The 19,842-nt window shown below is 37.3% G+C and overlaps 1 protein-coding gene across 1 annotated transcript; it reads right to left on the bottom strand.

The window, feature by feature from the left end:
- Positions 1-5,763: 5,763 nt before the first annotated feature.
- LOC115784430 (interferon-induced protein 44-like) lies at positions 5,764-19,635 on the bottom strand. Its single transcript, XM_030735639.1, has 7 exons — positions 19,632-19,635; positions 19,396-19,484; positions 7,500-7,694; positions 7,280-7,423; positions 6,299-6,470; positions 6,070-6,170; positions 5,764-5,931 (listed from the first exon to the last, which is right to left on the bottom strand). The coding sequence occupies exons 1-7, from the start codon at positions 19,633-19,635 to the stop codon at positions 5,764-5,766; spliced, it is 873 nt and encodes a 290-aa protein (XP_030591499.1).
- Positions 19,636-19,842: the final 207 nt, after the last annotated feature.

Genomic DNA, 19,842 nt, shown 5'->3' with positions numbered 1-19,842 from the left:
AGGTAATGGTGCTAGTTTTGGCTGATATTTAGCTGTACTGTTTTTAAAGCTGAGAAAAACTGCAGTCAGCAGTGAGACTCCCACTAAAAAATGCTGCATTCAAATTGACCAGAATCAACTTTCTGGGATAACAAGGCTACACTGACGAATTTAACATTTTTTATACTGTGCTCACATAACCAACTAATTAGCTTGCAAGAACGCAACAGGGTCAAAGAAAAATAAAATGGAGGAAAAAAAAAAATCATTGTGTTTCAAAACAGTCTAAATTCTGGGCTTTATCTTTTCTGCTGCAATTGAAAACATTTCTTTCACTGTACCATTACACTTTTCCTGAAATCGCTACCTTCATATTTTACCTGCATCACTTGGCCTCTTCAGAAAATAAATTCCAGGAAAATCTGATTCGGAAAGTAAAAAAAACTTGCTTGAACATGCAGTCCACAGTAGGTCTGATTTCATCTAGTCTTGTTTACCAAAAGCACTTCCTGTTATACTAAAGCTATCAGTAAATCGTTCAACAATGTGCTTTAATAAATGTTTGTAAAACATTCATGCAATAATGTATATTCATTCATATTTTTGATCTAAACTTTTTCCAGAGTAAAATGAGCAGATTGCACGGTGGACCCAAGAGGTCAAATGCACTGCAATCTGGAAAAAACTCAAACTGCTAAAGTGGCACACATGTAACTACAGTATTGTATGAATCTTGCAGTTAGAACACACATTGCTGTGCATCATTTTCTCCCTCACGACACTAAAAAATCCTTCACTGCTTTTCAGCATGGCTCAGTGCAATCCACAGCTGTTCCATCATGAGATTGTCTCCCCTGAATCATTTCCATTGTGCTTTGTGTGCATTTGCAGCTTTTATCTATTAGGTTACAGTGTGTCTGAACTCTCAGGGCCAGAGTAATGTTGCCATCCATTGCTCAAAGAGGTCTGGCACCATGACTGGACTGTGTAACCTGTAAGGAACATGTCTGACGAGTTTCTTTGTCAAAAGTTTATCATTTAAGGACAGCCTATGCAAATTGCTTCAAAGACAACAACAACCAAATTTTCCCCCATGTTGTTAGTTATTTCTTCCATTATTTCCTCATTCTATAATAATCTTCATAAATACTACAATGTTTGCTAAGATACACGGTCAGCTCTGTACATAATTTTATGTAATGGTAAATAATAAAAGGCTCAAGACAGCTAAACTGATATATATTGGAACAGTGAGGCTGATCCCTTTATTTTTGCTGCAGACTGAAAACATTTGGGTTTGACATCAAAAATCAATATGAGATAAAAGATCAACATCTCAGCTTTCATTTCCAGATATTTACATCTGGATCTGATACACAGTTCAGAAGGTAGCACCTTTTGTCTGAACCCACCCATTTTTCTTGTGAACAAAATTATTGGAACAGATAAACTTAAAATTCATTAGAGTGAATAAGACTTAATATTTAGTTGCAAATCCTTTGCTTGCAACAACTGCATCAAGCCTGTGACCCACTGACATCATTAAACTTGTGCATTCTTCTTTTATGCTTTTCCAGGTTTTCACTGCAGCCTCATTCAGTTGTTTGTTTTGGGGTGATACTCTCTTCAGCCTCCTCTCTGACAGGTAAAATGCTCTATAGTATTTAAGCCTGGAGATTGACTAGGCCGGTCGAAAATCTTCAACTTTCTTTCCCTGATGAACTATTTTATAGTTTTGGCAGTGTGTTTTGGGTCATTATCTTGCTGCATGATGAAGGATCTCCCAATCAGTTTGGTTGCATCTTTCTTTAAATTGACAGAAAAAATGTTTCTGTAGATTTCTAAGTTCATTGTACTTCTGCCATCATGTGTGACATCGTTAATGAAGATGAATTTGCCTGTCCCAGAAGAAGCCATGCAAATCCAAAATATGACTTTACCTCCACTGTGTTTCACAGATGAGCTTATATGTTTGGGATTATGAGCTGATCCTTTTTTTTCTCCAAACTTTAGCCTTTCCATCACCTTGGTAAAGGTTAATCTTTGCCTCATCAGTCCATAAAACTGTCCTAGAATTTCTGAGGCTTATCTGTGAACGTCTTGGGAAATTCTAGCCTGACCTTCCCATTCCTCTTCCTAATTAGTGGTTTGCAGCTTTGCAGAGTGCCACACACACACACACACACACACACACACACACACACACACACACACACACACACACACACACACACACACACACACACACACACTTCAATGAGCTGCTTTACTTTTGTAGAAAACACTTTTTGCATTCTTTGAGGCCACACATTATGGCCGAATGCCATAATATCATTTTCTATTTACAAATAAAAAATGATGAATGTGTACCTCAATAAAAGATTTCTGAGTGTAGACCATCCCACAAAATCACCCCCTGCCATAGTTACACTAGCGCACTCGGATTATGTCATATTTTCCCAGGACTCTCTCCTCAGTAACACAATACACATTCTTTTATTGTGTGTTTTTGGATTGAGCCACTTTCTTTTTTTGCTCACAGCTGCTCTGCAATTGTTGTGCTAATTTAAACAGATGAGGGTACACATTTTGATATTTCAACCAGTAAGAGAGTCTTATTATTATTCCAGGGGTGGTTCAGTCACGTACCACTACACCTGTCAGAATCAAGCTAAGACGGTGTAGCTGAATCACCTGATTGGACCAGAATCAGTCAGGTGATTCATTAGGGGAATGAAGCAGTTGTTGTTTTGGATGTCATTTGCCACGCGATGTTTTTTAGCCCTAAAGCAAGCTTCGAGGCAGTGGATCTAGGGAATCGTAAGGTCAGGGTTTGAAGCACTTATCAAAGCTTCTGTGTTGCATCACTAGTTGGAGAATAAAGACCTGTTGGGTTGGCACCTCAACTTCACCTCAAGCCTCCTATTTCAATTGAGCCACTATGAGCCATCCTAACACAGGGCTATAAATACTCAGAGGGGTAAAGATGGAACTGGAAACAGGAAGGACAAAATAGACCCAGGTGAAACCAATATAGACAATTGATGGGGGAAGTAAAACAAAACACAAGACAGCAGAGCCCTGTATTATAAATCAAGTTTGGCCTACCTAGGATATCTTTCCATTATCTAGATTCTCTTATCCTAACACTGGCAATCAGGATAACCAGTCACAAAAAGCTGGTTATCAAGTTGATAACCTTGTTAACCACAGTTTCCTGAACTAGATACGAGCACGTTTATATGAAAGGGGTGGTGATGGCAGCATCTGACCAATCACAATTACTGATACTGGCTAGAGAGTGGCTGATTTTTCAAAGGAAAATTAAAATATTCAATGGAAAAAACACAAAGAGTTTAAACACAAAACAGACTGAAAGCAGCACAATTGCTGCAGAGAAAGCAGTGGTGTGTGTGTGTGTGTGTGTGTGTGTGTGTGTGTGTGTGTGTGTGTGTGTGTGTGTGTGTGTGTGTGTGTGTGTGAGAGAGAGGAAAATCACTGTAGAGTAATATAGTTTATAGAGTATATTGTAATATAGTAAGTGTGTGCTTTAAGCAGTTTGGTAAGCAAGACTGGAAAAGAGCTGCTATACAATAAGGATTAGACAGTGATGCCAGAAAAGAAAAGTGTCAAACGTTAAGAGACTTATGAATATCACTACTCTGTCATTAAGACACAGAGGAATCTGATTAACGGTCTGAAAATAAAGATTAAATATACTGCTTAATCACATGAAAGGAAAAGTTTTTAATCAGGAACAGTTTTTAATCAGATCAATATACCAGAGGTTTAAACTTCTGGTATATTGATCTAGTCAGTTTAGTAGCAAAGGGGGTCATTAATACGTTTCAGCTGCTTTGGTGTTAATGAAATTAACAGCAGATGCATTAGAGGGGCAACAATGAAACAACCCTGAAAACAGAAATGGTTTTACAGATGGAGGACACTGACATTTTTCCCTCCCCATCTTTTCTGACTTTTTTTCCCACTAGTTTTGCATTTGGGTCAGTGTCACTACTGGTAGCTTGAGGCGACACCTTGACCCTGTAGCGGTTGCACAGATAGTCTAACTCCTCCAGGATGGAACATCGATGCGTGCCATTGCCAGAAGGTTTACAGTGTCTCCCAGAACAGTCTCAAGAGCATGGAGGACATTCCAGGAGACAGCAGTTACTCTGGGAGAGCTGGACAGGGCCATTGAAGGTCCTTAGCCCATCAACAGGACCAGTATGTGCTCCTTTGTGCAAGGAGGAACAGGATGAGCTGTTAGAGCTACAAAATATTCTCCAACAGGCCACTGGTGTGAATATCTCTGACCAAACAATCAGAAACAGACTTCATTAGAGTGGCATGATGGCATTACGTCCACTAGTGGGCCCTGTGCTCACTATCTGGCACTGTGGAGCCCGATTGGCATTTACCATAGAATACCAGAACTGGCAGGTCCACCACTGGTGCCCTGTGCTTTTCACAGATGAGAGCAGGTTAACCCTGAGCACATATGACAGACATGGATGGGATCTGGAGAATCTGTGGAAAACATTATGCTGCCTGTAACATTGTTCAGTGTGACTGGTTTGGTGGTGGGTCAGTGATGGTCTGGGGAGGCATATCCATGGAGGGACACACAGAGCTCTAGGCTAGGCAACAGCTCCCTGACTGCCATCAGGTATTGGGATGAAATCCTTGGACCCATTGTGAGACCCTAAGCTGGTGCAGTGGGTCCTGGGTTCTTCCTGGTACACGACAATGCCCGGCCTCATGTGGTGAGAGCAGGCAGTTCCTGGAGGATGAAGGAATTTATATTACTGATTGGCCCCCACAGTCACCTGACCTAAACCCAATAGAACACCTCTGAGTATTGTGTTTCAGTGCACTGGACTCAGTACTCAATGATGCCTGGTCCAAATCTGTCAGGCATGCACACAAGCACATGTAGGCTATACAAACTACTGAGCACCATTTTAAGTTGCTGCTGTGAAATTTTGGACTAGCCTACCACATTTTTTTACTTTGATTTTTGGGGTGTTTTTGATTTCAGCCCTCTGTAGGTTGATAATTTTCCTTCCTTCCTTTCATTTCTAACACATTACCCAGTCCATATCAGTATAGACATCCAGCATGATCCCCTTTGAGACCTGATGTGTTCCTTTAATTGTTTTGAGGTGTATTTAAAAACAGAATTCAAATGTAGGTTTGGCTTTGTGCAGTGAAGTTAGCAAGTAAAAATAGTTTCTTTTAGGATCATAGAACAATAAAATTATTGTAAAACTATTTGCAGCCAACAGGAATGTTTCCCGCTGCTCATCAGGGAAACACACAAAGACATTAGAAACTATTGAAAAACTACACTATCCACACACAGATCCAAGAGACAAAAACTGAACACAGGAAATACCAAAATAAGAGTGAGCTTAATAAAGGGGATAAAACAAAAGAAATCACTGAAGGGACTCATCAAATATCATTAATACAAACTAGAACTGAAAATATTAAGAAATAAAGGAAAATCAAAACCCAGCAAAAAAAAATTCTGAACTCTGGCTTTAAGGCTTTATTTAAAAAAATGTTTAAAGAATACAACAAATCCCACAGACCATAACAAACTGTTTAGCATGTGCATATTTAGATAGAAAGAAAGCTTCAGTTTTTAATGCAGCGTAAAATAACAGAAGTAAATTTAACTAAATTTCAGGTTCAGCTGGGATATAATGAAGCCCCACATTCCCATGTATAATGAATACATCCTTCAGTCTTATGGTCAGATAATCATTTTCTTGTTTCTCAGTCATTCAGGTGACTGAGGAAGTCTTCTCCAAAGACAATCATCTGTTTCAGTGCACACAGGATGTGAGCATCAGTGACAGCATTTGTGTCGATTTCTGAATTGTAATTCTTCACAAGAAAGATACAGTTCAGAGGAAGGCCCAGCAACAGGTTCAATTGGTCGACCTGAGTATTAAATAAAAACATTTCAATTAATCAGAAGCTGTAAAATAATTTCAATGCTGAAATTAGAAAATGTAACAAAGGATATTTTATGGTTTCAAACTGAAAAATGTTTTATTCAGAATTATCCTGAAAATGTACCTGCCGCTTCAGGTACTTGCTCTTGTAGATGTTGTTTGGATTCTTTTTTGCCTCAGGACAGGCTTCCTCAACTTTAGTGAGGACAGCCATCTGGGGAATGCCTGTTAATGCAAAAACATAATCAGTTTGGAAATATTTGTTTTTGTCTTTTAAGTTTTTATTATTATTTATACAGCTGCACGTGCCATAATCAGTCCACACAAAGTGACTTTTGTAACTGTTGCCTTACCCAAGTCAGAGGCTGCCATTCTGACATTTCTGAGTTTGTCCAGCATGTCTTTACTTAGTAAAGACATTGAGCTGGCAGGAACAACCATGACCAGAACATGAACTTTGTCATTCAGATCAGGAGAAGAGTTGTAGTCTGGATCTCCCGCTTTCAGTTGTTTTTCAGGATTAAACTAGAAAACAATGTAAAACAAGCTGAGAAAGTTGTGCACATTATTTAATTGTTTAAAAGATTTTGAGTAATAATATTACTGATGAATTATTAAAAACAAAACAGATCCCCTAAACGAGTAAAAGCAATCTTATGAAGGCAGGAAAGTTTGATCCTGAAGAAGATAAGGTAGAATATAAGAAGGTACCAGGCAGAATCAAGGGTCATCAAAGGCAGAAAAGAGAGAAATAACTCTACAATAACTCTGGCTTGAAAGCTGTTCATGTCCAGAAATATCATCGTGTGATAAAGATTTAAGGACCATGGAGGATGGTGAGAGAGCGATGGTTGAACGAACAAGGAAAGCAGATTCATACTGGCATTGAGAATATCACTAGTGAAACGGGAGATGACTGAAAAGAAACGTAGCACATCATAAACAGAGCACGTCATAAAAACAGTTACACAAAAGATGTCTCAAAGGCAGAATAGCAATGAGTTGAAGGATAGAAAGAGTTTCAATGCGTGGGAACAAGGACATGATAAATGGAATAAAGCAGCAAATGTGAGAATGCAGATCCTACTCATGAAACACAAAAGCTTCATTTTAGGATTTTTACTTTTATTTTGTAGGAATAATAAATAATGAATCTTATTTATACCCCAATTACATACATTTGACATGAAAACATATCAAAATTAAAATCTAAATAGAAACAGAATGCAAGGATTTGCAAATCTCATAAAGCTATGTTTTATTTACAACAGAACACAGAAAACAAACAAACCAGCCTCATGAATGATACAAAGCCAAAGTTCAAAAGATTCTACCTTGTATCTGTCCTTCACATGTCCCTTTAGGGCAAGTTTGATATCGTCTAGATGAACACCAGCCATTTTCTCAATGCCCATGATGTCATTGAAAACAAATGAGTAATGATCTTGATTTCCTTTGGAGAATTTATAAGTTTTGTACTGAAAGGAGAAGGTGGAGTTAATAGGTCTTCATTTATTTAATAGTGTAAATGCAAATGGACAGATAGACAGATACCTTCTTGGTGAAACTGGTGCAACTGGTAGTGGTTGCATCTGTCAAATCTCGTCCAGCAACTCTTCCTTGTAAAACACTGTCAACAGAGTTGATGAAGGTGGATTTTCCTGCACCAACTGGTCCAATAAGCAGAATTCTGAGATGGCTGGCATCTTTATTTTGAGGCTTGTAAGATTTCAGGACATCCAGGATATCCTGGTTATTCCTGTTAACAAATGAACAAATGAACAATACTGCAATTTTACAGTTAAATTGTTTGTACTTTTAGAAATAAAAACATACCAGTTCTCTATAAATTTGGAATCATTATTGTTTCTTCAGTTTTGGCCAAAACCTCCTTTTGTGAGGTTACAGTAATTGTGTGTTTTACCACCAAAAACTGAAATATCATGAGCTGGATAAATAAGATTAAATATTATGTTAGTGACTTTGGAAGCATGAAAATAGCAAGAAAAATCATCCATCTCACGCAATCCATCTTACACTTCATGGCTATTTACCAATGAAGTGTAATATGCAAAATTAACTGTTTTATATTAACAAGGATATTGGAATTTGGCATCATTAAAAATGATCAATAGCTTATTGGTGAACCAGGTTTCAGGTTCACCAATTTGCTTATCAGTAACTGCCTTGTAAAATAGTGTCAGCAGAGTTGTATAAACTAGATTTGCTTGCACTACCACTAAACAGAAGTTTGGGATTGCTGTCTTTATTATTTTGAGATTTATGTAATTTCACAAAATCAAGGATGCTTTGGTTATGCCAGGTAATAAAAGAAAAAAATAAAAATAAAACATCACTTGCATTATTGATTGCACAACATTGTCAGTGATGCTTCATTGTCACACACAGCAGTCAGCCAACATAGGAAACCATATGAATCACATTAAGGAGTAGAACTACACACACAAAAAAAACCAGCACTGTCATGGTCCTGGGCTGGTGGCCCAATGTTTTTTTGTTCTTTTGTTTTTGGTCTGCGGTTTATTTCTAGTTCCTTGTGTTTTGTGTCAAGTCTCCGTCTCTGTTCCCTTGTCCCACTTCCTGTTTTATTTTGGTAATCTCTTGTTTCTTGTGCAGTGTATTTAGTTTTGCTTCCCCTTGTCTCCTCAGTGTCATTGTGTTCAGCTGTGCTCCCTGCTGTTTCCACTTTCCCTCGTTATCCCCTAATGTATTTAAGTCCTGTGTTTTCTCTGCTTGTTGTTGATGTTGCCATGTTGGAGTGCCTGTGTGTTTTTGTCTACCTTGTGTCGTTTTTGTTTTCTGCCCTATGTCTGACTCCCAGAAGGATTTTATATTTTGGTTTTTGTTCTACGCAATAAATGCCTTTTAAGTTACGTTATTATCTGGAGTTCTGCATATGGGTCCACTTCCCCCCCCCTCACACCGCCCGACATGACAAGCACTGCAGTGGCTTTATGTTTATCATACTCACTCTGGCAAAGTCCTCCATGGCTGACTAAGAATTTCTAAAAGCAAAGAAATTATATATGTTAACAAAATGGTAACTTGAGAAATGAACTGAGAATTTTAAAATCAATCAGTTGTTACCATTACTTTTGTTATCATTAATAAAGTGTCATCCAGTGTTATCATTATTAAAATTTGATTTGCAATATTTGGAAGAATAAGAAGGTGGAAGTGTACAGTCCAGTCTCTCAGTAAAATGATGAAACAATTTGCTTTCCTTTCCTGATTTCAAATTGTTGTAGTGTTTCAGCCTTTAATTTAAAACAGGTTTTGCACTTTCTGTCACGGTCAGTAAAAGGTGACTGTATGACATGCAAAAAGTGAGGACCCAAATGCAGGACTCAGAGAGAGGCAGGCGTGAATTAACAAAATAATAACCACGGAGAATAATGAAACTAAGGAAACCTAAACTTGGGGAAACATAACCTTAGAAATACTAGAAACTCAGGGGAGGACACTACCACATGCGACAACAAGACACTGACAAATAATGAGGGGAAGACTGAGACAATAAATACATCAAGGGATAATCAGGGAACAGGTAACAAGTGGAGAGCTGAATGTAATCACAAATGAGACAAGGAAGTAAAACTAAACAGAGCACAAAAGACACAGACTGACAAAGTAAAACAGGAAACAACAGAACAGAGACAGGAATGTAGACTTGACAACACTGGGAGGCAGGCACATGAGTGAAAATAAACTTAAGGCTACTTAATTAATAGTACTGAATGAGAACACAAGAAACGATAAAACAATTCAGAGAACACAAAGACATAAACTAACACAAAGTCCATTAAACACAAAAATACCAGGACCATGAAACTTTCATAGCTCTTATACATTTTGCTGTGAGACTAGACTAATGTGTAACAGGTTAAGGACTTACCTCCCATATCTGTAAAACAAGACAATTACATGGACAGGTAAACAATCAAATACTGAACTGAAATTAACATATATAAAAGATAAGTCTGTGATTTCATGAAGTAATTACTCACCTTCAACATAAATCTGATATTGTGTTCTTTTATTTTAGCTTTAAAGTGACAGTGAAAAATAGAAAATCCAAATTAAAAGTTGAGTGATAGAGGGAGAGTGAAGGATTATAACCAAATAAAAAACATCTGTTAAAATATTAAAGTAAAACAACAAAAACAGGCATGAAGGTCAGAAAAATAAAACAACTGCATGTAACTAAGAAATAACAGTTATAAATTATATATAAATAAATAAATAATGATAACTAATTACAAATGACAAGAATAATAAAACAATGTCCTTTCTTACTGCTTTTGTTTCAGTTTAGAGAATACCATGTAACTCTGAAATGCCGGTCACAATCCCAGTCACACTATATGACTGGGATTTCAGAGTCACATGTAAATGTAACAAATAAAAAACTTTAATATATATAAGAACAAATAATAAACAATAAAAAAACAATTATTCATTTTATATCACACTCTTGTGACAGGATTTCAAATATAGACAGATGAGAAAGCATAGAAACAACAAGTTATTTCACTGAAAAAAAAAGAAGACTGTTACAGTTTTACTGCATTCTGAAAGTCCTTACCTTTTGATCTGTGGCTCTGGACAGAGTGACTGTAGTGCTGAGGAAGATTCAATTTCATGTTTTCTTACTGCTTTCACTTCTCTTTTTGTCATGGTCCTAGGTCAGTTTGACCAGTGTTCTGAGGTTTTTTTTGTTTGTTTGTTTGTTTTGTAAATGTTTAATGGGTTCTTGGTTTATTTGGTGTTTATGTTATATCTTGTATAGGTTCCTGTCAAGTATATTTGATTGTGTTCACAGTTGCTTAGTTAGTTCTTCCTCAGTATTCCTCCCTCCTTTTTCAAATTTCTAGTGTTTTGTTATTCTGGTGTCTGTCTCTTCCTTGTTTGGTTATCTCAGTTCCTGTTTCTTTTGGGAATCAGTAGTCCTTGTGCATGGTGTTTAGTTTTGCTTCCCATTGTCTCATTAAATCTGATTGTGTTCATCTGTTCTCCCCTTTTGTCTCTGCTCACCCTTTTTACCTGGTGTGTGTATTTAAGGCCTCAGTGTTCCTCAATTCTTTGTCACATCCTTGTCTATGACCCTGTTAAGCTGTGTGTTCCTCTGTTTTGTGATTTCCCCAATTGATGATTGAATTGCTGACTACAGTCCCATCTTGGCTTGGGGTTTTTGTATTTTGTGTTTTGGAACCTTGCAAGGAAACTTTAGTATTCATCATGGATTTATTATATTTGTATTAAGTTATTTATATTTAATATATTTTTAATATATTTACAGTGGTATGCAAACGTTTGGCCACCCCTGATAATTTTCAGGATTTTCCTTTATAAATCATTGGTTGTTCAGTTAAATATATTATATAGCAGATGAACAGTGATATTTGAGAAGTGAAATGAAGTTTATAGGATTTACAGAAAGTGTGCAATAATTATTTAAACAAAATCTTTAATATATTTATTAGAAATTGTATTTAGATTTTTTTTCATTAATCTGATCCATTACCAATTGTATATTTGGAGGGAAAACAATGAAATAAGTTCATGCATTAATCAAAAATAATAAAACTTTTTTTTTGGTGATTCCTGGTACCTCTCAAATGTCATATGGCAGTGGCCATGCATGGGAAAGTACCAGCGTGGTCGAATGATCATTTTAAAGTTAAAAGTTTTGTGATTAAGGGACTAAATAATCGATATAAAGAGTTTTCTTGGTGGTATGGTGTGAGGATGGAAGTTTTTGGGTTAAAATTCACCTTTCTTGGCAAAAATATAACTTTTTTTTTTTTTTTTTTTAGAGAAATTGGATGTGAACTGGACAAACTTTGGCGGAGAATGAAAATGACAATCATATCTCGCAGTGTCCCGTTTTTTAGCGTTTAGCGCAGAGAGAGTCAAGATGCCAATGGTTCTTGTGGTGTCATAAAACACTGTTGGCATGTGTGAATGGGCCTATCCAAGTACCTACAATTAGCAAGCTGGCATGGCATTTAGCATTAATGCTAATTACACCCCAACACACAGACTATCTGGTCTTTAAGTCCGACGTCACTTCTGGGTCCAGATACCCATAAATGGACAGCAATGGCAGCCCAGTGACTGTTCACTATTACATTCAGATCGGTCAAAACAACGATGGACACAGCATTGCTGAGTATTGAACACAGGAGAATTTGGACCTGGAAATGGAATTCTAAGTCATCACTTAAAGACCGGATAGCAACAACAGCACGGTGGTGTGGTGTTAGCACTGATGCCTCACAGCAAGAAAGACCTTGGTTTAATTCTACCTTGGCTGGGGTCTTTCTGTGTGAAGATTACATGTTCTCCCCGTGTCTGCGTGGGTTTTCTCCAGGTACTCCAGTTCCCTCCCACAGTCCAAAGACATGTAGTTAATTTGGTTAGGTCAGTTAGTGATTCTAAATTGCCCATATGTGTGAATGATTGTCTCTCTGTGTTAGTCCAGCGACAGGCTGGTGACCTGTACAGGGTGTATCCTGCCTCTCACCCCATTTCAGTTGGGATAGGCTCCAGCCCCCCTGTGACCCTGAACAGGATAAGCGGAAGAGAATAATTGGATAACAACACAGAAATTTCTTTCTGGCTGGAACCCTGAGGAATATGCTTTATCTTTTTCACATCATATTAATAAACTGTAACTGAAGGTTCAATGTATCATTGTTGAAAAAAATATCCTCCCTTTATTTAATTAGGATTTGGAGACACAGCATATAGACATGCATGTAAAGGGACTCTTCATGCGATAGAATTGATTATTCTGCAATTTGCCAGGATTGTTGAGTTTTTGGGATATTTATGGGCTCGATCCCTTTGAATGGTTTAAGTTATTTTTTTTTCCCTTCTCCCCTTCTTGTTCCCTCATTCTTGTCATTGTAAAGTTCACATGCATAGGTCTCTTAACAGTCACTTCCTGTTTTACTTTGGCAGGCCTTTGGATTGTGTGCTTTATATTTAGTTTTGCTTCCCCTTGTGTCAGTGTGTTTCAGCTCACCTGTTCTCCCTAGCTGTTTCCACTTTCCTCTCATTACCTCTTGTGTATTTATTGTCTGCATCCTCTTCCTGTTCTTTGCCATGTTCTTCCTTGTGTGTTTCTAGTGTGGTATTTTTTTTTTTGCTTTGTTGTTTAATTTGTATTCCTTGTTTCAGTCAAGTTTACTTTATTTGTTTATTATTGTTAATTTTTTTTAAGAGTCCAGCAGTAAAAAGCTGATAGTAGTCTGAACAGTTTAGACTCTGAACACCCCCCCACCCTGCATTGGGGTCCTAACCCTGCTCACCACACAGCAGTGTCTTGTTAAGTTTACTCTCATTTGTAAGACCATTTTGGGCTATTCACTTTCATACCTATGTCAGTTGCTGCAACCAGGGTCTGTTACAAGAAGCAACACCAGGTCTTCACAATATTTATTGTTAAAGACTCTGAGTACCATATCTTGTTTTTGCTTGTTTGCATTTGCTCTTCTGGAACTTGTTTCAGAAAACATTGAGACTGACTAAGTTTGTTTCAGTTCCCAATTTTAAGAGTCATTTGAAAAACTTTTTTAAGGATGTTTGTAGATCTCATTGCATATTCTGTATAATCCTATTGTATTCTAGTTGTTTTATGTAGTTACTGTGATTTTATGATTATTATTTGTTGTGTATATTGCTTTGTTATTCATTGTTCTGTACTGTTTGAGTCTCCCTATTCCCTTCCCTTAAAGGCTTTGCCTTTTGCCAGGCTGCAGTTGTAAATAATAAATTGTTCTTAATCTGTTTGCCTGATTAAATAAGGTTTCAATTAAATTTAAAAAAAATATACACATACTGTTATATGTGGCTGTGTGGCAGGCAGGGTTGGACCCAAATGCAGGACGCATGAAGCAGAGCTGAACTGAAAACAGCTTTAATGCTGGAAGCTCCTACTCGGTACAAAACACAAAATTCAAAATGCAAAAACCAAGGCAGGACTGGATTGTACTATACTGAACCTTGGAAACAAGGGGGGGCACACGAGGACAAAACAATGAACTAAGTCAGGGATCCTCACATCCAGGCCCCGAGAACTAGTGTCCTGTAGGTTTTAAATGTGTCCGTGATCCAACACACCTGAATCAAATGGCTGAATTACCTCCGCAGTATGCTGTGTACAAATTCTGGGGCCGCATCCTTCGGAGGCCGCATTTGTAGGCCGGTTACGTCACAGCGAGGCGACAAAGGCTGTCCAAATTCGAAGACTCCTCCAAATGCGGTCGACAAATGCGTCCTTCTTTTCTCAAATTTGAAGGATGGGTCCAGTGTATCCTTCGTGGCCTACCAAATCCCATGATTCATTGCGCATCAAAACTCAAACACAAAAATGGCGGAGGACAGCGGCCAAAAAGTTTGAAAAATGACTGTTTCTGTGATACAAAATAAACTTTTAATATGTTTTCAGGTGATAATGTAAATGTGTAAACCTCAAATATCAGTTTGTTTTATCAAGATATCGCTTAATTACAAAAAGTGCTCCGCTGTTTTTGGAGCTGTCCGTTGACGCTGCTCTACCAGCAGCTCATCTAGCTAGCTGTCAGCTGACCGGGCTATAGAGGCCTGCTTTAGCCGAAGAGAACATCCGACTGCCAGCACGTCCTTTTCAAACCCCTGCTGGTTTTCGCCGCTGAGTGGAAGTTAAGCACAGATGTAACTCATTCAGATAATCTCTAATGGCTGATGTTTGGTTTATTTCAGCGTTTTATTTGTTCCTCAGCAAATCGGTTTGCCTGAAATTAAATTTAAGCATCATAACTGGATAGTTTTATTGTACATTAATGTCTCAATATAGTTCGAAATTAATCATTCACTCAGCTGTATTCCTTGATGTTGAAATGTATCATGCTTGTTTTAACAGCTTATTTTGAATTAAAGACTTAAACCACAAAAAAGAGCAAAAGTCCGCTCTCCGTTTAACCAGCTGCTTTTCCACAGCTGTGCTTGGCACTGTCACGGTTGCTAGGCAACATGAACTATGCCGAGGTGGGGGCGGGTGATGCTGATATGAAGGCTAGACCATCCAATTTCAAAGCCGTTCACTTCCGGCCTTTTGTGGTCTTCATGGGCCGCGAAGGACCCGGTCTGCGTAGGACGGGTCCTTCGAAGGATGCGGCCCCTGAATTTGGACACAGCTAAGTTCCCCAGAGTTCTGCTAATGACTTCTATATTTGACTCAGGTGTGTTGAAGCAGAGACACATCTAAAACTTGCAGGACACCGGCTCTCGAGGCCTGGATGTCAGGATCCCTGAACTAAGGAATATTGAGACATTAAATACACATACATGGTAATCAGGGAGAGCAAAAGAGACAGCTGGGGAGGACAAGGCACTGGTGAACAGAATTACACAGATACAAGGGGAAGCAAAGCAGGTCACAAGACACACAGGACACAAGACTGGCAAAATAAGACAGGAAGACAGGGAAAAAAATGCAAACTTGAGATCATACAAAGGAAACAAACACAAAAGACTCTACACAAAAGGGTGGAACACTAAGGGAAAACACAAGGAGAACTAAATTCTAAAAGCTATTGGTAACTTAAGGATACATAATTAAACAGAAACCTAAACACCACACAGGAAAACAATGGGAAGTGAAACTAAACACAAAACACGAGACCAAGCGCCAAGACACGGGGACAAAACAAACGCAGGAACACAGAGACACGGGGAAGAGAAGAACAAATACAAAAACTAATAAAAGGATTCAGAAATTATAACAAACTAGGAATCTAAACTGTGAACAAACTCAGGAATACAGCAGAACTACAACAAAAAACAGAATCTCACAGAAAAAACACAAAACACTGGTTAAGCAGCCCAGGACCATGACACATTCATATATACTGTACAAAGACCCCCACAGTTTATATGTTGGTATATTTTAGTTATGCTATCAGTTTTCTTAAATTGGAACCACCTTGAGCTTTATGCTGTTCTACCAAAGAAGTTTGATATGTGATGGATTTTTGAGCTCATATGCAGATGAGATGTATGAAGAGGATCATCCAGGATCACAGCAACATGTAGAAGATCACTGCAACATGTAGAGGATCACTGCTGAAATGGGATATGATTGAAGAGCAAAGCAGCAGAACACATGATTAAAACCTCTATACCACTACACCATGGACCTCTAGAAGGCAGTCACAGAATAGCAATGAGCTGAAGGATATAAAAAGAGTTTCACTGTGTGGGAAAAAGGAAGTGATGAAAGGAATAACGCAGCACACATTTACAGACTGTTGTTAAAAAGAAGAGGGGATGCTACACAGTGGCAAACATGGTCCTGTCCCACTTTATTGGTACAAGTTGCTGCCAATCACAAAATAAGCCAATATTTTTATATTGGCTTTTTATATTCATACATTTTCTCAGCATAAATGGGAGGAGGATGCAAGCAAAACTGGCATCCATACTGGGGAACGACTCCTATCGCATGCATGGGACTGTGGCAACCCATAGCAGACTATTTACTATTTTACTCACTAAACACAGCAAATAAATGTACAATAATCATTCATTTCACTAAATGTATATAAATATTTAGAGATTTCTGTCTTAAATTTAATAATAAATCTTTGGTTACAATTCTCAAACTTTTGGTTTTGAAGCCCCCTGTTTTTGGTTGAACTCAAAGAGTTTTGAGTGCTGGGAACATGAACATCCATAGATTTCTGACATGCGCAAATAAAATTTTGTCTTTTGCAAATAACTTTTTCTCTTCATGAGGAAAAGAATGAGTCATTTGAATTAAAAAAAAAGTTTTACAGATAAAAATGTTTTTTTAAAATAAAATATTCCATTACAAAAAAATATTTCATTACAATTCCAAAAGTTTTAACCACAATTTATTTTTTTGATTGAGATTAGTTTTTGTTTGATTGAATAATACTGAGACAAATTTATTTCCATAACAATGAGGACAGAGAGCCGACGGAGCCGGACAGGGCTGCGTGTGAGGACTGTGCCTGCATTGTTTGCTGCGTGAATCCCCGTTACATCCACGTGAATCACCTCTTCTCATCGGTTTCTTCTGCCGATATTGACTGTGAGTGGTTAACTCTATCAGCAAAGGTACCGCTTTTTATTTTTGCCTTTGAGGTGAAACGGCCATTCATTTAAGGCTACAGCGTTCCCAAGCAGCGTTCAGGCCTGCAAAAATTGGAACTGAGTATCATTTTATTTTATTTTATTGCCGGCTGTAGGTTAATTATTGGGGTCCATAGGAGATTTTAAGCTTGACATTTTACATTATGTTGAATACATTTATTAGTTTAAGTGAAACTGAAAAGTGAAAACCTGAAAAGGAAAGCTGTAAATCATTCATTCTATTTTTCTAAGTAAATGTTCTATATATTTTTCTCTTAATTGGTGTGTTTGACTGTTTTGATATTATAAGTGTATTAACGTATGTAATTATATTCACAAGAGAAATTAAATAGACCATTATTTACAAGATGACTACCCATGTGTCTAAAGGGAAATTCTGCTAAATTTCTTAGAAAAACCCCAGGTTCTTTGAACATCTAAAAGAACTCAGGTTAGCCACCTCTCATTATAGCTGCACACGCTAGAGAGGTGCTACATAACAAACTCAGATAAACATACTTTATATATAATACTTTTGTTTCTAGTTTAAAAATGGGTAGTCCAGGAGCTCAAAGAAGAGGCCATGCTAGTAGTATTACCATGCACCCCCCACCCTGCCCTAACTTCAACTGACAGCTATCCCCCCAGCTGCTCTGTTATGTAATAGCTAACCACTGGGCAAACATCATCACCTCTCCCCACACACACACACACACACACACACATTCACTCACACACACCTGCTGCAATATCAGCAATATATCAGCAATATAAAATTCTGTATATTGCTGTCAGTCTGAGAGTGGGGTAGGGGGTGCTAGTTTAGTTTTGAGGGGGGCGTGACCATATGAAAAATGAGGAAGTTAGAGAAAAAGAGGAAGTGGGGGAAAAGAGGAAGTTGGGGCGGGGTGGGGGGTGTGGGGGGCCTTAAAAGTGCATGGTAGTACTACTCATGTTCCTTCAGGGTGAAAAGATCTGATCAGGAAGGGCTAATCTAATCTAATGAATGTAATGACAAAATTAAAATGGTAATGTATACATTAACTTAGCTTTTCCATGTGCCTTGTTGGCCTATCTGTTTCTTCACTAGGTTTGACTAGTTAATGAAAGTCTGATTTACTGAAGGATGTCCAAAATAGGACTAGTAAAAGTATAAAAGCCTTAAATTTTGAAAAGCCAAGAGTCATCTGCAATGGCATTTTAGCAGCATTTAACATACAAAAACTGATAAGACCTGTTTCTGTAGCTTTTTTTTTTTAATTAATCATGAGGAGTACAGAATAAAAGTAGACTGATTACAGAATTTCTATATTTATAATTGTTGACTCAAACATTTATTGATTATTGCTGCTAGCTTCAACTGGCATTAAGTAGGACAATTAAGCTGCAAATGTAAACATGTCTTATCGTTATTGTGTTTGAATCATAAAGTTTATGCATTTTCTGATGGTTCTCATAAATAGGGAACTTTTTGAACAAACTCATCATGCCAGTATTAATTTCACAATATTTTCTGTGTAATAATCAATTATTTTTCAATACAATTTTAATATTGGTTGGGATATAATGAAGCCTCACATAAAGTATAGTAAATACAACATTCAGTCTCAAAATGAAAGAAAATCAATTAAACGTATGGTGTAGGTGACTGGTAAAAATGTACTTTTTTCATGTCTCATTCATTGCAAAGGAAATCTTCTCCAAGGCGAAGCATCTGTTTCAGTGCACACAGAATAGGAGCATCATTGGCGTCATTTGTTCTGGGTTCTGATTTGTAGTTCTTCACAAGAAAGATGCAGTTCTCTGGAATGCCAAACAACTGGCTAAATTTATCAACCTGAATATTAAATAAAATAATTTCAGTTAATCATTAACTTCAGTGCTGAATTTAGGGAGTGTAACTTAATATTATATTGTTTCAAACCTAAAAGCACATTAAAAGGTAACAGCAGAATAAAAGACCTTTGTGAAATTGATTTAATTTTGCACACTTTTACTCCCATATAAACAAGTAAACTTTTGCATATGCACATTTCGATATAAGCTGAGGTATAAATCATTCATATAGTTTTCAGCAGAGTAAAATAACAGTAAATGATTTGTTTCTATACTATATTCAGACTGCTAGGATGTGATGAAGCCTCAACTTATAATGGTGAAGACCAACAGACATTTCAGTTAATCAGTGATCAATGATGTCAGTGTTTAATTTAGAAAATGTAACTTAATGTTCTATATAAAGTTTCAAAACTAAAAACATTAAAAACTACCAACAGAAAAGGTGTACCTGTTTCTTCAGGTGTTTGCTCTTATAGATGCTGTTTATATCAGGACAGTTTTCATCAACTTTGGTGAGAATGGCAACTTGGTGAATCCCTGTTAACACAGAAACTTAATGAGATATTAAGCATTTGTTTTTTTATTTATTTATTTGTGTGTGTGTGTTTTAAATTATTATTTATACAGCTGCATATGTCATTATTAGCTGAGATAGTATACAGACTTCTGCAGCTGTTGTCTTACCCATGTCCCCTGCTGTCTTTCTGACATCTTTCAGCTTCTTCACAATGTTGCCACTTAATTTATGTACTGAATCAGCAGGAACAACAGTAACCAGAACATGAACTCTGTCATTCAGTTTGGGAGATGAGTTGTAGCCTTGACTTGCCTTTTTCAGTTGTTTTCTAGGATTGAACTAAAAACAATTTAATAGTAGAGATGTGAAGGTTAGGAT

Source organism: Archocentrus centrarchus, chromosome 8, assembly GCF_007364275.1.
Source record: "Archocentrus centrarchus isolate MPI-CPG fArcCen1 chromosome 8, fArcCen1, whole genome shotgun sequence".
Lineage (NCBI taxonomy): Eukaryota > Metazoa > Chordata > Actinopteri > Cichliformes > Cichlidae > Archocentrus > Archocentrus centrarchus.
The sequence above is the reverse complement of the archived record's forward strand: the minus strand, read 5'-3'. Positions and strand labels throughout refer to the sequence as shown.

What these genes read in the sequence shown, in the direction of transcription:
- LOC115784430 (XM_030735639.1), bottom strand. An exon ending in GCACCAGTTTCACCAAGAAG is followed by an intron (nt 7,424 to 7,499) that starts GTATCTGTCTAT and finishes TTCTCCTTTCAG; the next exon opens with TACAAAACTTATAAATTCTC. An exon ending in GCAAGTACCTGAAGCGGCAG is followed by an intron (nt 5,932 to 6,069) that starts GTACATTTTCAG and finishes TTTAATACTCAG; the next exon opens with GTCGACCAATTGAACCTGTT.